General features: G+C 48.3%; 1 protein-coding gene across 3 annotated transcripts in view; it reads right to left on the reverse strand.

Moving 5' to 3' along the window:
* SNTA1 (syntrophin alpha 1) overlaps positions 1-19,041 on the reverse strand; it is a 31,254-nt gene extending 12,213 nt beyond the window's left edge. The window contains exons 1-2 of one of the 3 annotated variants that reach the window (XM_038572016.1): positions 18,717-19,041; positions 14,710-14,895 (exon numbers count right to left, since the gene is read on the reverse strand). In XM_038572016.1, coding sequence (XP_038427944.1) covers positions 14,710-14,895; positions 18,717-19,026 — 496 coding nt within the window. In that variant the 5' untranslated portion in view covers positions 19,027-19,041. Of the gene's footprint in view, positions 1-14,709; positions 14,896-16,121; positions 16,336-18,716 lie in introns of those variants that run through there. The other 2 variants (XM_038572017.1, XM_038572018.1) reach the window with 2 other exon arrangements.
* Between the last annotated feature and the right edge of the window lie 1,020 nt (positions 19,042-20,061).

Here is a 20,061-nt window from a genome sequence, read left to right on the forward strand (position 1 = left end):
ATCGAGTCCCATATCAGGCTCCCTGCATGGAGCTTGCTTCTCCTGTCTCTGCCTCTCTCTCTGCCTCTCTGTGTCTCTCGTGAATAAATAAACAAAATCTTTTAAAAATAAAAATATAATTAAAAAATAAAAAAGCGGGGCAGCCCTGGTGGCACAGCGGTTTAGTGCTGCCTGCAGCCCAGGGTGTGGTCCTGGCGACCAGGGGTCGAGTCCCACATCCGGCTCCCTGCATGGAGCCTGCTTCTCCCTCTGCCTGTGCCTCTGCCTCTCTCTCTCTCTGTGTCTCTCATGAATGAATGAATGAATGAATAAATAAATAAATAAATAAATCTTAAAAAATAAAATAAAATAAAATAAAATAAAATAAAATAAAATAAAATAGCAGTCTAGAGGAAGGCAATTTTAGGACTGGTTCAGTGACTCAATGACATTAAATTCAGGGTAGGCCTCTCTGCCATTCTCTTGGCCTTCCCCTCATGGCCACAAGATGGCTGCCACAGCTCAAGCCAATCATTCCTTACAGAACAAAATCCAGAGCAGGGAGGTAATAGGCAGAAAAGGGGCTTTCTCTTCAGAGCTCCTTCTTATCAGAGAAGTAAACATTCCCATGAAGACTTGTATCTCGTTGGCCTGACTGCACTCCATGCCCACCTCCAGCACAATCATTAGTAAAAGGGAATAGTCATAACTTAGATGAAATTTCACCCAATAATATCAGGTTTCTGTTAGCAACGAAGAAGAGAAAATACTTGGTAGGCAGGCAATCAACAGTGTCTGCCACATTTGCCCTGGCATCTGGACTGTTCCCAGTTCTGATGAGCAACAGTCTCCTCATCCCTAAAATCAGGTAATAGGAAGACAGTGTGTACATCAAGGTGGTTAAAAGACTTGCTCAAGTACTGGCCTCTCTTCACCTAGTGAGGCTGTCCCCTCTGCTGCCCTACTAAGGGGTGCCTATATCTGCTAATCCCTGGGCAGCCTCCCTTCCTCCCCACAACTGCCATGCTCTCATAGCCTTCTAGCTTGCTAACCAGCTGACTTCTGCAGTCAAAGCCTAGCCAGTATGCTCTGCCTGTGAGCAGACAAGCCAGGAAGGGGTGAGGAAGCAGTTATTGGACCAGCTCCATGGAAAAAACAGATAAGAAGCTATTTCTATCACAGGAGACTATCCCTCAGGCTCAGACAGGATCCAAGGCAAACAGCAGTGAAAGTGAGAGGGAGTTACAAATCCTACTGGAGTTGGAAGAGCAATTAAGTTGAAAACAAAAGCAGGGTTTTTTTGTTTTTGTTTTTGTTGTTGTTGTTGTTTTTAAGAACTATGCCTTGGCCTAAAGTTTGGGCTAAAAATGACTCAATGACTCATCCTCATCATTACAGCAATGACTTACAACAGGACTGACTATTGGATTATGTCTCAAGGGGCAATGGAGGTGGGACACATCACAGGCTATCTGACAGCCAAACCGTTCTCCCCTTTTCTCTGCTAACAGAATCCTGAGCCCTGGGCTTCTCCCCAGACAAGGAAGAAAATCATGATTAGTCAAAGCTAGTCATGATGGTTCCATCCCTCTTGCTTGTGATTGGTTTAGAAAGGGGCAAATGTTACAATTCTGGACAATGAGAAGTGAGGGAAAGCACACTCCCTTCTCTTTCTCTCCTCTCCCTAGCCTTTACAAGTTGCTGGTAGGGGAGCTGGTCCTAGAGCAATGAGTCACTTTTTGAGTACAAGGACTAGGCTCCACACATTGAGGATGGTGCGGCCTTAAAGGAATCTACCCTGTAGCCATACAGCTTTTGAGTATTCTGGAAAAAAGCTCATTTCCTTCAATGTACAAACCATTTTGAATTGAGTTCCAATTATTTGCAGATGAAACCATCCTGATTAATACAGGCTCCTCACTCTGTATGAGTGGGGGATATAACTGATAATATCCTCCTGATGTCACTAGCCACACTCCTCTCCTGCATGAAATCCTGTTCTGGCTCCCACACTTTTCATCAAAATCCAAGGCTTTACAGGATTTGAGCCTTGCCTACCTCTCTGGCTTCACCTCCTCCCACATCCCTAACCTCACCCTCTAGTCTAATCATCTTGGCCTCTTCAGAGCTCTCAGAAGCTGTATGATTTTCCAAACTTGCACACCTTTGAAAATGCAGTTCCATCTGCACAGAATGCCCTTAGTACATAGTTTCTTTCTTTCTTTCTTTTCTTTTTTCTTTTCTTTCTTTCTTTTTTTTTTTTTTTTTTATGATAGTCACAGAGAGAGAGAGAGAGAGAGGCAGAGACACAGGCAGAGGGAGAAGCAGGCTCCATGCACCGGGAGCCTGATGTGGGATTCGATCCCGGGTCTCCAGGATCACGCCCTGGGCCAAAGGCAGGCGCCAAACCGCTGCGCCACCCAGGGATCCCCTCTTTCTTTCTTTTTATATTTTATTTATTTCTGTATTTAAGAGAGAGAGAGAGAAAGTACTTGAGTGGAAGGAGGAGGAGAGGGAGAGAATCTCAAGCAGACTCTGCACTGAATGTGGAGCCTGACTCAGGGCTCAATCTCACAACCCTGAGATCATGACCTGAGCCAAAACCAAGAATCAGACGCCCAATCAACTGAGCTACCCAGGTGCCCCATGACATAGTTTAGAGACAGGCATTCTTGGATTTGCATTCCAGCTCCAGCATTATCTAGCTATGTGATCACAGCCAAGGGAAATCACCTCTCTGGCCCTCATTCTGCAAGTCAATAAAAGAGAAATAATAATAATAATAGGAGTAATAATACGTGGCTCAGCCAGTTAAGCATCTGTCTTTAGCTCAAGTCATAAAGGTCATGATTCTAGGGTCCTGGGATCTAGGGTCCTGGGATCGAGCTTTACATTGGGCTCCCTGCTCAGCAGGCAGCCTGCTTCTCCCTCTCCCTCTGCTACTTCCCCTGCTTATGTTCTCTCTCTCTCTCTCCCTGTCAAATAAATAAATAAAATCTTTTTTAAAAAAAAGAGGAATAACAATATCTACCCCATAGAGATGTTAAAATTCAATGGGATGATATAAAACATGTGGCGCAAGTAAACAACTCAAGATCTATGAGTTTCTCACTTATCACCCACCCCTGCCCTTCTTAGAACTCTGCTATGGTTTTGTGTGTTAGGGCTCTCTCTCACCAAAATGAGGGTTTCTAGAAACCTCAGAAATTGGAGTTGATTTGAGCCTCGAGTCAGTGTTCTGTAAATGAAGAAATGAATGCCAGGGCAGGACAGGTTCATTCCAGAGGGAGAAGGTGTCACAGCCCAGCCCAGTTCCATCACCCCTCCAGGAAACTTTCCCAGATGCCTACTCTGGATTCACCACATGCATCACTTCTGCAGTCCCCTAGATCCCACTCCCCTATGTGTCTGTGTGGGAGTTTGTGCCCTCACCAGGCTGGGAGCACTGTGAGAGCAAGGACCTCATCTGACTCATCTCTGTGTCCCCAGAATGCAGCAGGGATTGCCTATGCTACAGGCTCAGCAAACGAACATTTGTCAACTTTGAAGCCAGAGAAACTACTTAGAGCCCCTGCTCACCCAGGCCATCCCAGAAGTAAGTCCTGCATCTCTTTCCCCGCAGAAACATACTATAAATGGACAGCACACCAGCTGGTGCCCAAAACAGGGCTTGGGTTTCACAAACCAATTGGCTTGCCCAGAGTGTGGGTGGGGGCCAGGGGGCCCCAGAGCGTGGCCATAAATAGCCCAGCTCTGAGGCCTCCTCCCTGCTCTGATTTCTGTCTGAGTCACCTGACCAGGCAGGGTGGGGCTATCCAAAGGCAGTGGCCTGAGAGCTGATGGCCCTGTGGTCAGCATTCTTAAGACTCCAAAGATAAGCCCAGCTGGTTATCCACACCCTCCCCAGCCAAGCCCCTGACCCAGAAGCCTAGTGAAGCAGAGACATATGGGCCCTTCCTCCACAGGGAAGCTAAGACACACAAACATAGGATACCCTGCCCCTTCCAGAAGCTCCAGGTCCCCTCCAGTTCGGCCAAAAAGAGACAGGACCCAGCCCTGGCTGCAAGGATCCAGGAAATAGATTCCACCAGAAATACAAGGAACTGAAACAGGGCAGGACCATTCACCCAGCCCAGTACACTTAGGAGGGAACACATGTGCTGCAGAGAGAAGGGGATACATCTGCTTTGGCTCAACACAGTATCCCCAGTACTCATCCCAGTGCTCGATAAATGTTTGTAGCTGAACGTCCTAAGTTTGAGTCTTGAATGAAGCCTGTCCTCCAAGCTCAAACTGTTCCTTGTCTGTTGAGTGGGTGGTCACTTACTTTCCCCTGCCCAAAATTACAAGGTCTATCCACTTGTTTACTAGGCTATAGCCTCTCCTCCAGCCAAAATGTCAGCTCCATGAGAGCAGGGACCTGTTTTCTTATTCACTAGGGTATCTCAGAATCTAGCATAGTACCTCACATATAGTACCAGTACCAGTACTGATAAGTAGGTATGAAATTTGTTAAATGAACAAACATAGGCCTGGGGCTTCTCAGCCTGGAGAGAAAACACTGAATGTGGGCTCTGAAGTGAGACAGGTTTGAGTTTAACTTCTTTGCTCTGTGACCTTGGACAAGTGAAATGACTTCTGTGACCTTCTACTTCGTTTTTAAATTTTTTATTTTATTTTATTTTATTTATTTTATTCTATTAGAGAGAGAGATTGCATGTGAGCAGGGGGACTGGGGAGGGACAGAGGGAGAGGAGACAGAGAAAATCTCAAGCAGACTCTGTGCTCAGCATATGGAGCCTAACACAGGACTCGATCCTCGATCCCACGACCCTGAGATCATGACCTGAGCCAAAATCAAGAATTGACTGTTTAACTGATTGAGCCATCCAGACGTTCCAATTTCTTCATCTTTATAATGAGAGTAAAATATATCCATTTCTCAGGGTACTGAGACTCAATATCTGTAAAGCACTTTGCCCTGCCTAGCATAGACTAAGTCTTCAGTAACTGCAGTGTGGTTATTATTTCTGTTGCTGTTCTTAGTAGGACTGCTTAAGGAGACAGGCACAGGAAGCAGTGATAGATTTCAGTCTAGGCCCTCTCACCTGCTATCTGGCCTTGGCAAATCCCAAGGTCTCTCTGAGCCTCATTTTCCTTGCCTCTATGTTGGGCACTGATGCACACAGCTCTGAGTATAGTATGGTGAAAACTTAGGCCCAGGTTGCCCATCTTTAAGGTCCTGGCATAACAACCTCACCTTATCACACCTGTGCAGTATAGGCGACACCATCTCTTAAGATCCTAAAGCCATGTGAGCCTTTTGACCTAACACTCTTTGTAGGAACCCTTCTTCAGATAAATGCTCACAGGTGAACCAAGGGTTCACAGCACCATTGTCTCTGGTGCAACAGGCTAAGAACAACTTGAATGTCCACGAGTAGGGGCTGCTGAATACAAAATGTGAGCTTCGGGCAGCCCGGGTGGCTCAGCGGTTTGGCGCTGCCTTTAGCCCAGGGTGTGATCCTGGAGACCCAGAATCGAGTCCCATGTCGGGCTCCCTGCATGGAGCCTGCTTCTCCCTCTGCCTATGTCTCTGCCTCTCTCTCTCTGTCTCTCTCTCATGAATAAATAAATAAAATCTTTTTTTTAAAAAATGCGAGGTTGGGATCCCTGGGTGGCACAGCGGTTTGGCACCTGCCTTTGGCCCAGGGCGCGATCCTGGAGACTGGGGATCTAATCCCACATCGGGCTCCTGGTGCATGGAGCCTGCTTCTCCCTCTGCCTATGTCTCTGCCTCTCTCTCTCTCTGTGTGACTATCATAAATAATAAATAAAAGAAAAAAAAAATTTTTAAAAATGCAAGGTTCCTAACTGGCAGACCATTCTATCTTACTCATGGGTATATCCCTGGTGCCTACATCAAGTCATGGCACAGAGCAAGGGTTTAGTAAATACTTGTTAAATGAATATATGAATCCCAATAATGGGATAATAGGCAACCATTAAAAAGAATGAGACAGAACTACAAGTATTGTCCTGTCCAAGTATTGTCCATATTGGAAATATGTCCTCAACTTGTTAAATGATAAAAACAAATACAGAAACTTTCTGAAACTGTGAAAATATCAACTGTAGTTATCTCTCTAAGAAGATAACTGGGGTGCCTGGGTGGCTCAGTTAAGTGTCTGACTTTAACTCAGGCTTGAATGTCCATGGGTAGGGGCTGCTGAATACAAAATGTGAGCTCCCTGGGACGCCTGGGTGGCTCAGTGGTTGAGCATCTGCCTTTGGCTCAAGGCATGATCCCAGGGTCCTGGGATCAAGTCCCGCATCTGTCTCCCTGTTTAGCAGGGGGTCTGCTTCTCCCTCTGCCCTTCCCTCCCCCACTCATGTGCTCACGCTCTCTCTCTCTCATCAATAAATAAATGTAAAAAAAAAAGAAGAAGAAGAAGAAGAAAATTGCTTTACATTCTCCTGGGGTTTTTTTGAAGTGTATATTACTTTTTACATGTTTTTAAAAATCTACTTTACTTTCAAAAATATACCATCACATGGGTTGTTTTTTTGTTTTGTTTTGTTTTAGATTTTATTTATTTATTCATGAGAGATACAGAGAGAGAGAGGCAGAGACACAGGCAGAGGGAGAAGCAGGCTCCATGCAGGGAGCCCGACGTAGGACTCGATCCCAGATCTCCAGGATCACACCCTGGGATGAAGGCAGCGCTTAACCGCTGAGCCACCTGGGCTACCCCCACAAGGGTGTTGCAACTGATGAATCACTAAACTGTACCTCTGAAACTAATAATACACATATGTTAACTAAACTGAATTTATTTTTTTTAACTGAATTTAAATAAAAATTGTTAAAATATACATATGTGTGTATATATATATATACATATATATATTGCAAACCATATAAGAGAGGATCCAGAGATGAAGCTCTCATCACCTTGATAAGCAAAGGGCTCCCTTAGTACTGGGAGAAAGTCACGCTTACTGAGAGCCCACCAAAGACCAAGCACCAAACTTGACTCTCACAAACACATCTTCACCTAACTGCAACAATTCAATGAGAAGGATCGTGTCCTTACATAATAGTTAAATACATTGAATAAATAGTCTGACAGGGGTGACATGCCTTGCAATGCATCGTAACTATTTTTTTAAGATTTATTTATTTATTTATTCATGAGAAACACACACAGAGAGGACTCAATGCAGGACTCAATCCCAGACCCCAGGATCACTCCCTGAGCCAAAGGCAGATGCTAAACTGCTAAGCCACCCAGGTGTCCCCGTAGATGCACTTTTGAGGAATCGGTGAGAAAACATATGGAAGGCACTTGGCACAGTACCTAGCACATTATAGGTCCTCAATAAACGGCAGACAGTACCATCATGATCATTATCGTCATTATTTCCACCACCATCAGCAGCCAGGGTCACACAGCTAATTGAGGCCAGAACCTGTCTCCAGAGCCCCACAGGCATTTTCATCACAATCCAGGGAATAGGCCAGGCCTAGATTAAGCCAGGCTTTATCTACAGGGAGTCACATGGCCCAAAGCCATGTATGCATGTGTATGGGTGTGTGTGTGTGTGTGTTTGTGTAGCCAAATAAGTGTTTCCCTGAGAACAATGATTAAAAGAACAGGTCTTTGTGGCCATGGGAGGAGTGGCTGGAGGCTCCATTTTTGACTTGGTCCCCAGGTCAGAAGTCCCTCAGATGCCTCAGGGGCACAGCATCACTTGGCTAAGCCAAGCCCGGTGCCTTCATATTAGCTGCATCCATTACTTACATCCCTCTTTTGACAATAGTGATACATCAAGCCAAATTTTGGGCAGGACATCTAGCAGTGCCCATCTCCCAGGGGAGGAGCCAGCAGGAGTTCCAAGGACTCATAAAGGATACTCTCCAGACTTAGTCAAGCCCAGCTTGAGCCTTGAGCCCATCCTAAGTATTTAGGAAAGTCAACCGCAATTGACAAGGCCAAGGTGAAGTAGAAAGGGCCAGAGATGTACCCCAGGGATCAATCCCTACTGACCAAGAGCTAATGTGCTCTTCTGGGCTCAGAGCCAGGGGTAGGCCTCTGAGACAAACTGCACAAGAGTTTTGCCCTGAAAGACCTTTGAGTTTGCTGGAGGAACCAAAACTGACCACCTGCTGCTGACGTAAGGATGAGAGAGGCTGATACTCATGAATGATGACACATGAAAGAAATTGTGCCAGGCATTTCAAATGCACTGTCCCATCCTTAAAGAGAGCAAACCAACTGAGTAATTGAGTGCTCAATGAGCACTGCCTTGGTGTGTTTTATTTTTTAATCTCGCAAATAGGGGATCCCTGGGTGGCTCAACGGTTAAGCACCTGCCTTCAGCCCAGGGCGTGATCCTGGAGTCCCGGGATCGAGTCCCACATCAGGCTCCCTGCATGGAGCTTGCTTCTTCCTCTGCCTGTGTCTCTGCCTCTCTCTCTCTCTCTCTCTCCGACTCTCATGAATAAATAAATAAAATCTTAAAAAAAAAAAAATCTCGCAAATAACCATGCAAGGTAGGTACTACCCAAAGCTGAAGTAATAGTGCTCTCTGTAACCAAACAGACCTCGGTTTGAATTCTGTCCATTTATCAGCCATATGACCTGAAGAAAGTTATTTCTTCTCAATAAACCTTGGTTACCTTGTCTGTAAAACAGGGATTATGGCAATTCTTATCATTCTATACTACCTTTTTTTTTTTTAAGATTTTATTTATTTATTTGAGAGACAGAGGGAGAGAGCATGAGCAGGGGAGAGGGGCAGAGGGAGAGGAAGAGAGAGAATCCACAAGTACATCACTGAGCGCAGAACCTGATACAGAGCTCAATCCCAGGACCCTGAGATCTGACCTGAGCTGAAACCAAGAGTCAGACACTCAACTGACTGAGCTACCCAGGTGCCCCACTCTATACTGTCTTTTATCAAGAATACTTATAGGCATGCTATTCTATGCCTGTTATCTTCTAAAAGCTTGATCTTGAGGTACCTGGGTGGCTCAGTCAATCCTGCATCAGGGTCCCTGCTCAGCAGAGAGCCTGCTTTTCCCTCTCCCTCTGCCTGCTGCTCCCCCTGCTTGTGCTCTCTCTCTGTCAAAAAATATATATATTTTTTTAAAAATTTTTTTTAATTTCTTATTTATTTATGATAGTCACACAGAGAGAGAGAGAGAGAGAGGCAGAGACATAGGCAGAGGGAGAAGCAGGCTCCATGCAGGAAGCCTGATGTGGGACTCGATCCAGGGTCTCCAGGATCACGCCCTGGGCTGCATGCCACGGTAAACCGCTGTGCCACCTGGGCTGCCCAAGATTTTATTTTTAAAGTAATCTCTACACCCAATGCAGGGCTCGAACTCACAACCTCGAGATCAAGAGTCACACGCATGGGTATCTGGGTGGCTCAGTCAGTCAAGCGTCAGACTCTTGATTTTGGCTCAGGTCATGATCTCAGGTTTATGGGATCAAGCCCTGTGTCGGACTCCACGCTCAGTATGGAGTCTACTTAAGACTCTCTCTCAGGACGCCTCAGTAGCTCAGTGGTTGAGTGTCTGCCTTCGGCTCAGGGCATGATCCCAGAGTTCTGGGATCGAGTCCCATATTGGGCTCCTTGCATGGAGCCTGTTTCTCCTGTCTGTGCCTCTCTCTGTGTGTCTCTCATGAATAAATAAACAAAATCTTAAAAAAAAAAAAAAAAGACTCTCTCCTTCTGCCCCTGTCCCCACTTACACACTCTCCGTCTCTACCTCTCTCACTCTCTTTACCCCTCTCTCAAATAAATAAATCTTTAAAAACAAAAAAAAACACACACACAAAAAAATAAAAAACAAAAAAAAAAAATTAAATAAATAAAAACAAACAAACAAAGAAGAGTGGCATGCTCTACCATCTGAGCCAGCCAGGTACCCCTGTCTTTTAGCATTTTTTCCAAATGTATCTCAGGCTCACTTCTGTCCCTGTCTTGCCAGCCACAATGAGGGTAGTGAGGGAGACAGCATTTGGCTGTCTCTCCCTTTTCTCCCAGGCCTGGTCTCCAAAGGCCCAGGCTAGCCCTGGCTCCAGGTCTGTGCACACAATGGGCCTCTCTAAGCAGCAGACAGAGGCGTGTTGGCTGCCAGCTTGGGCCCAGACTTTGATCACAAACACAGCCCTGTGGCTGAGAACAAGCTGAAAACATTTGTGCAAACCCCTGACCTACCAGAGGCAAGGTCTAGAAGGCAGGCTAGGGTTACCGAAGTCCAAATGAACTCCTGACTTAGGTCAGGGAAGTATAGGGTTGGCACCCAGAGTTTGCTAGTAACATCTGTCTTTCTAGGATGCTCTGCGGGGGCTCTGTACCCATTAAGCCCCAGCCCTCAGGAAAGATGCCTAGCTGCCCTGCCAGGTTCATATCCAAAAGACAGGCCATTTTTCCATGGTCCCGTGGAGGAGGGCTTAGGAGTAGATTGGGGGTGGGGAATTTTGAACAATGTGGCTAGTAATTGGGCTCCAAGGCAAAACCTAGGCCCAGAGAGTGTCTCAGGAGCCCTGAGTCCAGACTGGTGAAGCTGCCAGACCCTTACCTTCTCCACAAGCTCCTCCAAATCTCAAGGACCAATCACATCCCAGCATCCTAGCTCCCTCATATCCTCCAGGCTTCTCAGGTCACCCCTGCAATTCAAAGACTCTTGACCCCAATGCCTGCCCCCTAAACCCTTTGCTGTCTTGGGTGAAATTATCCTTCCACAAGCCTGCTGAGCTAGGAGAGCAACTCAAAAGAGACTTCAACTAAGAAAAAGCTGGAAAAACTAGCAAGAAGGCCACGACCTCCAGACTCTTCCTCCTATCCAAGCCTGCTTAGGTTAAACCACCATCATCTTCCTGTTCACAGTCCTAGGTTCCACACTGCCATTCTGTTTCTGCCTCCCTCCGAACCAGGCTGATGCCGCTAAAACCCAGATCTGCCTATGTGTGGCTCCTGCTGAATCCCCTTTAATGGCCCTCTGTTTCCCTCCAGAGGAAGTCCAAATGCCTTTAGCCTAGCATTCAAGGCTCTGAGGGCTTTCCTTTTTCTCCACTTCCTTCCTCACACCTTCGGCTCAGATAACACTAACTAGTTCCCAGGCAGGTCCCCAGGTAAGTCAAGTCATTTCATCCCCCTGAGGTCTTGCTCACACAGCAACCCTGCCTGGAATGCCCTTCTGCTCCCCACACCCACATCTGCTTATTGTTCATAAAGTGCCAGCATCCCCATCTCCAGAAATTCTTTCCTGACTATCCAGAGAGAAGTAACCACTGCCTCCTCTGATCCCTGGACAGACTCCATCTCAGGACCTATTATACATCTGTAATCTGGCAGTTTTGCTCAGCTGCCCCCCCCACACACACACACACTAGACTGAGATTCCCCTCAAAACCACTGAGCAGAGGAGCACCTGGGTGGCTAGTGGTTGAGCATCTGCCTTTGGCTCAGATCGTGATCGCAGGATCCTAGGACTGAGTCCTGCACCAGGCTCCACGCGAGGAGCCTGCTTCTCCCTCTGCCTATGTCTCTGCCTCTCTTTCTGTGTCTCTCATAAATAAATAAATAAAATCTTTAAGAAAAAAACCCCACTGAGTAGAGCAGTATAAAGGGAGGAGGAGGGATCCCTGGGTGGCGCAGTGGTTTAGCGCCTGCCTTTGGCCCAGGGCGCGATCCTGGAGACCCGGGATCAAGTCCCACGTCAGGCTCCTTGCATGGAGCCTGCTTCTCCCCCTGCCTATGTATCTACCTCTCTCTCTCTCATTCTGTCTCTCTCTGTGACTATCATAAATAAAAAAAATTAAATAAATAAATAAATAAATAAATAAATAAATAAATAAATAAATAAATAAATAAAGGGAGGAGGAAAAAGAAAGCAGAGAGCACTCTCACCCAAAAGGGAGGAATAATATGGGAAAATTACACAACTTTATGCCAATAAGTTTGACAACTTAGATGAAATGGACAAATTCTTAAAAAGACATAAACCAACAAAGCCCATTCAAGACAAAATAGATCATCAAAATCACTCTATTAACAACACTAAAATTGCAGTTAAAAGCCTTTCTATAAAGATGGCTTCCAAAAAAAAAAAAAAAAAAAAAAAAAGATGGCTTCCTTAGAGAATGCTACCAAACATTTCAAGAGGAAATAATACCAATTCTAAATAAATGTGACAGGGCAGGAGGGTAGTTACTAATGTGTACTGAGTGCCTACTATATGCCACATCTTATTTTGGGTAAGAGAGAGGCCAGGCTCCAGCTGGAGGCCTGGGGCAAAGTTTGCCAAGGAAAGATCTTATCCTGGAAAAAGTCTCAGAAAATGTAACAGCTAAAGACCTTCAACTTGGAATGGTACATGTTACTTCTCGTCCTTACTGTATCCATGATAGACATTGCTAATCACTTCTAGCTCCTTCCTGCTGAGCTCAGATAAGACTTCCCAATCCTTCCAAATACATGTCTCCTGGTAGCCACCAGGGAAGATGACACTCAAAATGAAAGCTAGTGGTCATCTCTACTCTGGTCTAGGGATCCCTGGGTGGCGCAGCGGTTTGGCGCCTGCCTTTGGCCCAGGGTGCGATCCTGGAGACCCGGGATCGAATCCCACGTCAGGCTCCCGGTGCATGGAGCCTGCTTCTCCCTCTGCCTGTGTCTCTGCCTGTCTCTCTCTCTGTGACTATCATAAATAAATAAAAATTAAAAAAAAAATACTCTGGTCTAATCCCAACCTATAGGGAGACTGAGGGCCAGAGAAGGCAAGGGTCTTACCCAAGGCTAGAGATTCATCACAGAGCAGACAGATTTTAGAAACTGATTTTTAAAGAGTTTGTATGAACAAGACTCTCCTCCACCAGATAATGAGCTCTTTCAGGAGAAGGCCTGGGTCTGATTTAGCTTCTGACCCTGTGCTCTGCACACCAGGTACATAGTAGGTGTCTATAAATGTTTCTTGACTTAGTAAGGAAAGAATGGAGTACAAGAATGATACAGAAGGCTTGGGTGTTAGCTCCTGAAACCAGAAGCCTCAAGCTTTCAACACTCAGAGACGCTGTCTTCTCAGAATGACCCATGCTGAGAACCCAGATAGACATTCTCAACCTAAAGACGAGAAGATGAGGGGGATCTCAGTGTGCATTAGAATTGTGTCTACAGTAGAAATCTTACCATCTACAGGTTAAACTTTCAAACAGCATAAACTAAAAGATCTTCTCAAGTCAACCAAAATATAACATTTTGATGAGTTTCAACTGCATTACCAGCAATAAATATCAAAGTAATGAGGCATGGGGTGGGGAGAGTCTTTTATATCCATATCATCTCTCAGTGATCTTGTTATTTAACTTTGCTGTTAAAATATGACTGTTATACTTAAGCTTCAAGGACCAATACCACAGAGTTGACTTTTTTTTTAAGTATATATTTTAAAAATGCACCACTGTCACTTAAAGAGGTACACAAAAATGTAAAAAATAAAACAAAACCAAGAGAGAACTGAGGTCAGGGCCATAACACACCAAAGATCACCCAAAGCCTGTTTGTTTCCGTGGCCTCTTGGAGACCTGTTTGGGGAAACAAAGGCAATCTATCAGGATCCAGGCCTGGGGCTCAGCTCAGCAGCTACACTAGCCATGGCATTCTCCATCAGCCCCCGCCATCTCCCTGTGCCTGTTCTGGGCCTAGAGCCAAACACACATTCCTCGGGCCCCCACAGCTTCCGGAATTGATAGAGGGGAGTTTGAAGAAAGGGCTGAGCAAAGCAGAAACCTCCTAAGAGAGATAGCAAAAGGCAGATGAGGGACAGCCACAGCAAGAGGCTATCACAATCGATGGGGAAACCAAGGCCCAGAGAAGATAAAGGTATTGTCCAAGACCACATAGTGTGAGCATAGTGGAGGAGAACCACAAAGCCCCCCATCAAAACTCCTCTCTGATCCTTGCTGGAAGGATCTGATGTTCTGCAACATAAAGGTCAAGTCTTCTCCCACAGGAGGATGGGTCTCAGGGTTTCAGGGTCCCTGGAGCTAGGAACTCTCCAGTTTCCTCAAGAGAGAATATTAGCTGCTCCTTCCCCAGTCTCTGTCCCTCTCCTTCCCTGATTCACTCACTGAGTGGCAGATCCTGCCATGTACCTTTTGTCCTGAACACACAACCCAACAAAACAGAAGTGTTACATCCCTGGTTTTTGTTTTGTTTGGGTTTTTTTGTTTGTTTGTTTGTTTGTTTTAAATACTTTATTTATTTGACAGAGAAAGAGAGACTCAGAGAGCATGGGAAGTGGCAGGCAGAGGGAGAGGGAGAAGCAGGCTCCCTGCTGAGCAGAGCCCAATGCAGGACTCAATCCCAGGACCCTGGGATCATGACCCGAGCCAAAGGCAGACACTTAACCGACTGAGCCACCCAGGTGCCCCCACATCCCTGTTTTATAGATGAAGAAATTGAAACTCAGGGAAATGAAATGACTTGTCCAAGTCTACAGAGCTAATGAATGGGGGAGAAAAAATGAAAACTAGATCTGTCTGGCTCTATACCGGCTCTCCCACCACCACCCTGTACTGTGTCAAAGCAGGTCCCCATGTACAGCTTCTGTTTTCAACCCTGCTCACCTCTCAGTCCCCATTGCTGGACTGGGGCTACTTAAGGCCTAGAGGAGGCAGGAGACAATTGAACACCCGTAGGGTCCCCAGTGCTTACCCTCCAGCACCACCTCTTTGCCTGTCTTCTTCAAGACCTGCACCGCCTCATCATGGGTAGCAGAGGAGAGATCCTCCCCATTCACAGACAAGATGGCATCTCCCACGAAGAGGGCCTCAGTCTGGTCAGCTGCCAGGCCCTTGAAGATCTTGGAAATGAGAATAGGCATCTTGTTCTCCCGGCCCCCTGCATGGGCACAGAAACAGGAAGAGACTGAAGCAGATGCTCCAATGCTTAAGAGTCCCACGAAGGCAAAATTATTTCTGAAAGCCTACCTCGGCGCCCAGCCCAGTGCCAGGAAAGCGGGGATGAGAGAGTAAAGAGAATCTCAGAAAGGAGTCTTACAAGTCTGGAACACTAATAAGTCATTTTCTAAATTCTTTTTTTATTTTATTTTATTTATTTATTCATGACACAAACACACAGAAAGAGGCAGAGACATAGACAGAGGAAGAAGCAGGCTCCCTGTGGGGGGCCTAATGCGGGACTCAATCCCAGAACCCCAGGATCACACCCTGAGCCCAAGGCAGACACTCAGCCACTGAACCACCCAAGTGTCCCTCGTTTTCTAAATTTTTTTATGTATATATTTTTTATTGGAATCAATTTGCCAACATATAGTATAATACCCAGTGCTCATCCTATCAAGTACCCCCCTCAGTGCCTATCACCCAGTCACCACAGTCCCCCACCCAACCCCCCTTCCACTACCCCTTGTTTGTTTCCCAGAGTTAGGAGTCTCTCATGTTTTCTCACTGTCTCTGATTTTTCCCACTCATTTTCTTTCCATTTTCTAAATTCTTAATGGAGTTTGGTCACTGGATCATTGGTTAAATGCTTTGGGTGTTCGCCCGTGTTTGAGTAACTTACAAGTGCTTCGATAGCTTTTTCTTAAATATTTAATATTTTAAGTTATTTTCCCCACAACGGGGGAACCCACTGATACCACTTAATCTGGAGTAAAGATAGAAATCAGTTATTGCTATGGCCCCCCAAGGACCTCTTCACAATTGGAAAGTTTTACAATCCAGGACCCAGCTGAAAACCAAGGCCTGAAAGTCTAGATTTCAAAAGCCTATCCAGATTGCATCTCTGATGCAAAAAAAAAAAAACTTAATACAACTTACTGAATCACTTTATGGCTGAGATCTTGAATATCCTTTTAAAACATAAAATAGGGACACCTGGGTGGCTCAGCGTTTAGCACCTGCCTTCAGCCCAGGGCATGATCCTGGAGTCTCGGGATCAAGTCCCACACGGGGCTCCCTGCATGGACCCTGCTTCTCCCTCTGCCTGTGTCTCTGCCCCTCTCTGTGTGTGTCTCCCATGAATAAACAAAATCTTTAAAATAAATAAAAATCTTAAAAATAAAACATGAAATAGTCATAATAGTTTGCATTAGTTTCACATACCAAGTGCTAAGCATCGTGCTAAACGTTTCCAATGTTGTCTCACTGCATCTTCACGACATCCCAATCACACATGCGTGCTGTTTCCTCTCAGAAAAAATAAAATGCAGAGAGAAGCTCCTTGCCCAAGGTCATCCAGCTAGTTGGTGGCAGCAAAGTAGTATTTTAACCTAGGTCTCCTGGCTCCAGAACCAGGCTCTTAACCCTATGGTTGACTGTAAATTAGGCCCTCAGATATCATATTACTGGTCCATCCCAGAATGCTGAAGATGAGGATCTAGTGGCCCATAGAGAGGAGGTCATTATTTCAAGGTCACACAATAAGTTGGTGGCAAAGGTAGGACTAGAATGCCTCTCCTGGCCCCCATACAGGCCCAATAGTATGCTCACTGCATGGCACAGGACTTAAAGCCTAGAAAGGAGTGGGTTTCTATTTATATCTGCTCTCCTCCACATGAAACTAGGAAATTCAGTTCAATTTGAAGCTATGATCATCCCAAGCCACCTCAAGCCAGGCTGGACCCTCGAAGGGAGGTCACCATGGCAACAAGAGCCCAGTCTCTATTCATGAAGAACTGAATGGAGCTAGTACTTCCCCTGACCTCTCCTAAAAGTACCTTCACTCCCACTGGGCAGTATGAAGCTAAGGAGTAACTTCATGTGACCTTGGAAAGTCTGTGCTCCTCTCCAAGTCTCAGCTTGTCCATCTGTAAAATGGAACTCTATATTAACTCTCTTTCTGCTTGGGATGCCTGGGTTTGGCTCGGCAGTTGAGTGTCTGCCTTTGGCTCAGGGCGTGATCCTGGAGTCCCGGAATGGAGTCCCACGTCGGGCTCCCTGCATGGAGCCTGCTTCTCCCTCTGCCTGTCTCTGCCTCTCTCTCTCTCTCTGTCTCTCTCTGTGTCTCTCATGAATAAATAAATAAAATCTTTAAAAAATAAAAAAAAATTAATTCCTTTCTGCTTTAACACATTGAGTGTCCAATTTCTGGATTGATCTGTTGCCCTATTCCACTCTGGAGTTGAGGGGCAAGACTGGTGTCCACTCTCCGCATTCCCCATTTCTCCCTTTTAGATTCCTTTGGTCAGCTGCCTGATAATCTGCCCTTTGATGGGGAAGAACCAAATCCTCTGAGCACTCTCTTAAGGCCTGATCATTGAGGTTCAAATCATTCACTGTGTGATCCTGGGAAGACTGTTTTCCTTTTCTTTTTCTTTTTTTTTTTTTTTAAGATTTTATTTATTTATTTATTCATGAGAGACACAGAAAGAGACGCAGAGACACAGGCAGAGGGAGAAGCAGGCTCCATGCAGGGAGCCTGATGTGGGATTTGATCCCGGGACTCCAGGATCACACCCTGGGCCGAAGGCAGGCTCCAAACCGCTGAGCCATCGGGGATCCCTGTTTTCCTTTTCTGAGTCTCAGTTTCTTCCCCTGCTAAATGGAGATTATGCTCCTCACTTTTTACCACTTGTTGCCTGGATAAAATAGATCCTAAGTACGGAACACAGCATTCCAGCACACGGTGGTAGCTGAGTCACCACCATCCCCACCCCCTCACCCAGGCCAAAGGGTCTGGAGACACCAATGAAAGGACCCAGCAGCAGGGAGAGAACAGTGCATATCCAAGGTGATACAAGAGCCAACACCCTTTCCCGAGGCAGACAGCACCCTGAGAAGCAGATGGGTAGGAATGGTGAACCCAGCTGCTGTGAGTATACAGGGATTTTAAGCACTATGGTTAGTTGCCTTGGCAGTCTCTCCTGGACTCCATTTTTCCTCTCATCTAACAGCAATAATTAACTAGGCATCTACTGCGTGCTGGCAGAGTACAAATTTCAGACTCCTGTTCTCATGGAATTGTTACAACTCTATCATTAGCCTCATTATATAGCAAAGAAACTGAAATCCAGAAATGGGAAGTGACTTGTCTAAGTGCACACAGATCCAGGATTCAAACACTACCTGCTTGCATCCTAAAGAAAGCTCTCAGTATCGGGGCCGAGATTTCTCTATGCCCACTCTCAGTTCCGCGCAAGGTGATGATGGCCAGGCAGGGAAACTCAAACCCAGTTGTCGGGACTCTCCACCTAGATACATGGGGTCCTGGGTCCTCAGATTTCTGGGTCCTTCCTGGACCCCTGTCTGTGAGCCCAGCCTGTGCCTCTCCCCAAGTCTCCAAACCTGTGCTCCCAACTCCAGGCCTTACCCCTCCCCGCCACCTTGGCGGCGTCTCAGGGAAGCTTCCCAGGCCTCAATCCCCTCTCTCCATCCGTCGCTCTCCGGGCTCCTCTCCTACTTGATGTCCACGCAACCCCTGACGTCTCTATGCTTCCACACAGAAGCCACCCGCCTGTCCTTGGTGCGCCCCCACTGCCTCCGCCTGTGCCTTCTGACTGAGGCCTCCGACCTTGCTGCTCCCCGTGTCCTCCTCGGTCCCTCTGTCCCTCAGCCACCCTCCTCGTCCCCGGACCGAAGTCTTCCAACTCCGCGTCCCGCGTGCGCCGCTCGGCCGGCCTCCGCGACCCCGGCGCGCTCGGCGGCCCCGCAGACCCCGCAGACCCCGCGCCCCCGCGCCCCCGGTGCCCCCGCGCCCACCTTTGATGCTGATGCCCAGCCCGCCCGCGTCGGCCTTGCGCACCGTCACGCGGCGCCGCTGGAGCAGCAGCGCCTCGGGCAGCTGCGGGGGCGCCGCGCCGGGCTCGGCGGCGCCGTTGAGCTGCGCGGGCTCCGGCTCCCGCGGGGCGCCGGGCTCCGGGCCGCGCTCGCCGTCGGCGGGGCCCACGGTCAGGGCGTCCTCCGCCAGGCTGAGCAGCACCCGCCGCCAGCGCTCGCCGCCCGCCCCCGGACCGGCCCCGGCGCGGAGCTCCAGCAGCCCGGTGCGCGGGGAGCGCCGGCCGGACGCCATCTTCGCCGCGGAGCCCCCGGGCCGCCGCGTTCCCCTGCCCCGCAGTGCCCGGCCCGCTCCGACCGAGCGCCCGGGGCAGAGGGCAGCGGGGGCCCGCCTGGGCCAGCCGCCACCCTACCCCGGGCCGCTGGGGGTGGAGCCTGGGGCGGGGCCGCCGGGGTGTGGCTGGCGGCGGGGGGCGGCGGCGGGGCGGGGCGCAGGCGAGCCGGGGCACGCGGCGGCGCGGGGACCCGAGGGATGCGGCGGGGCAGCGCGCGCCCGGGGGGTTGCGGCCTTGGGGCGTAGGGCGAGCGGTCCAGGGTGAGGGGCGCCGCGGCCACGCGCGGGGCGGGGCGGGGCGGGGCCGCCGGGGCGGGGCCTCGTGTCCGGGCAGGAGCCCGCGGAGGGGCTCGGAGCTCCGCAAGGCCGTCGAGGGCCGGGACCGGAGCTCACGGACGTAGGAGCCTGAGCGAAAGCGGTAGGACCGCGGATCCTGTTGCGAGGCTTTGGGGGTGGGCGCAGAGCCGTGTGCTGCGGAGAGCTGCTCTTAGGGGCCGGCCGAGCTGGACACGGAGCCCCCCGCGCCGGCAGGCAGGCTTGGGAAGCGGCTGATTTCCCGACGCGGGCGCGGGCCTCGGTCTGCCTGTGGGCGTGGCTTCTCGCGGACGGTCCCGCCCCCTGGGATGGGCACGCTGCAGGCCGTTCGGGGCCCACCGAGGGGTTGGACGCGGTCGCCACCTCGATGGAAGGGAGTTTGAGAGATTAACCACCTGTTCTGTTAGCAGTCGAACAGAAAAAAAAAAAAAAAAAAAAAAGCCTGAAGTCCCACACCCTCTGCGAGACCTGGCTGGAGAAGAACCCAGGACTCCTGGTGTGAGGAAAGAGGGCTGGAAGGTGGGGCTTTGGGTCTGGGGCCTCACTCTGTTAGCTCCTTGTCGACCTTGATCTCATCACTTCACTTCTCCAGGCTTCAATTTCCTTATCTATGAAATGGGGATCACAAGAATCGCTACCTGACAGTGTTTGTGTCAGAATCAAATTGATTTGAAAATGCAT

This window comes from Canis lupus, chromosome 24 (genome assembly GCF_011100685.1).
Source record: "Canis lupus familiaris isolate Mischka breed German Shepherd chromosome 24, alternate assembly UU_Cfam_GSD_1.0, whole genome shotgun sequence".
NCBI lineage: Eukaryota > Metazoa > Chordata > Mammalia > Carnivora > Canidae > Canis > Canis lupus.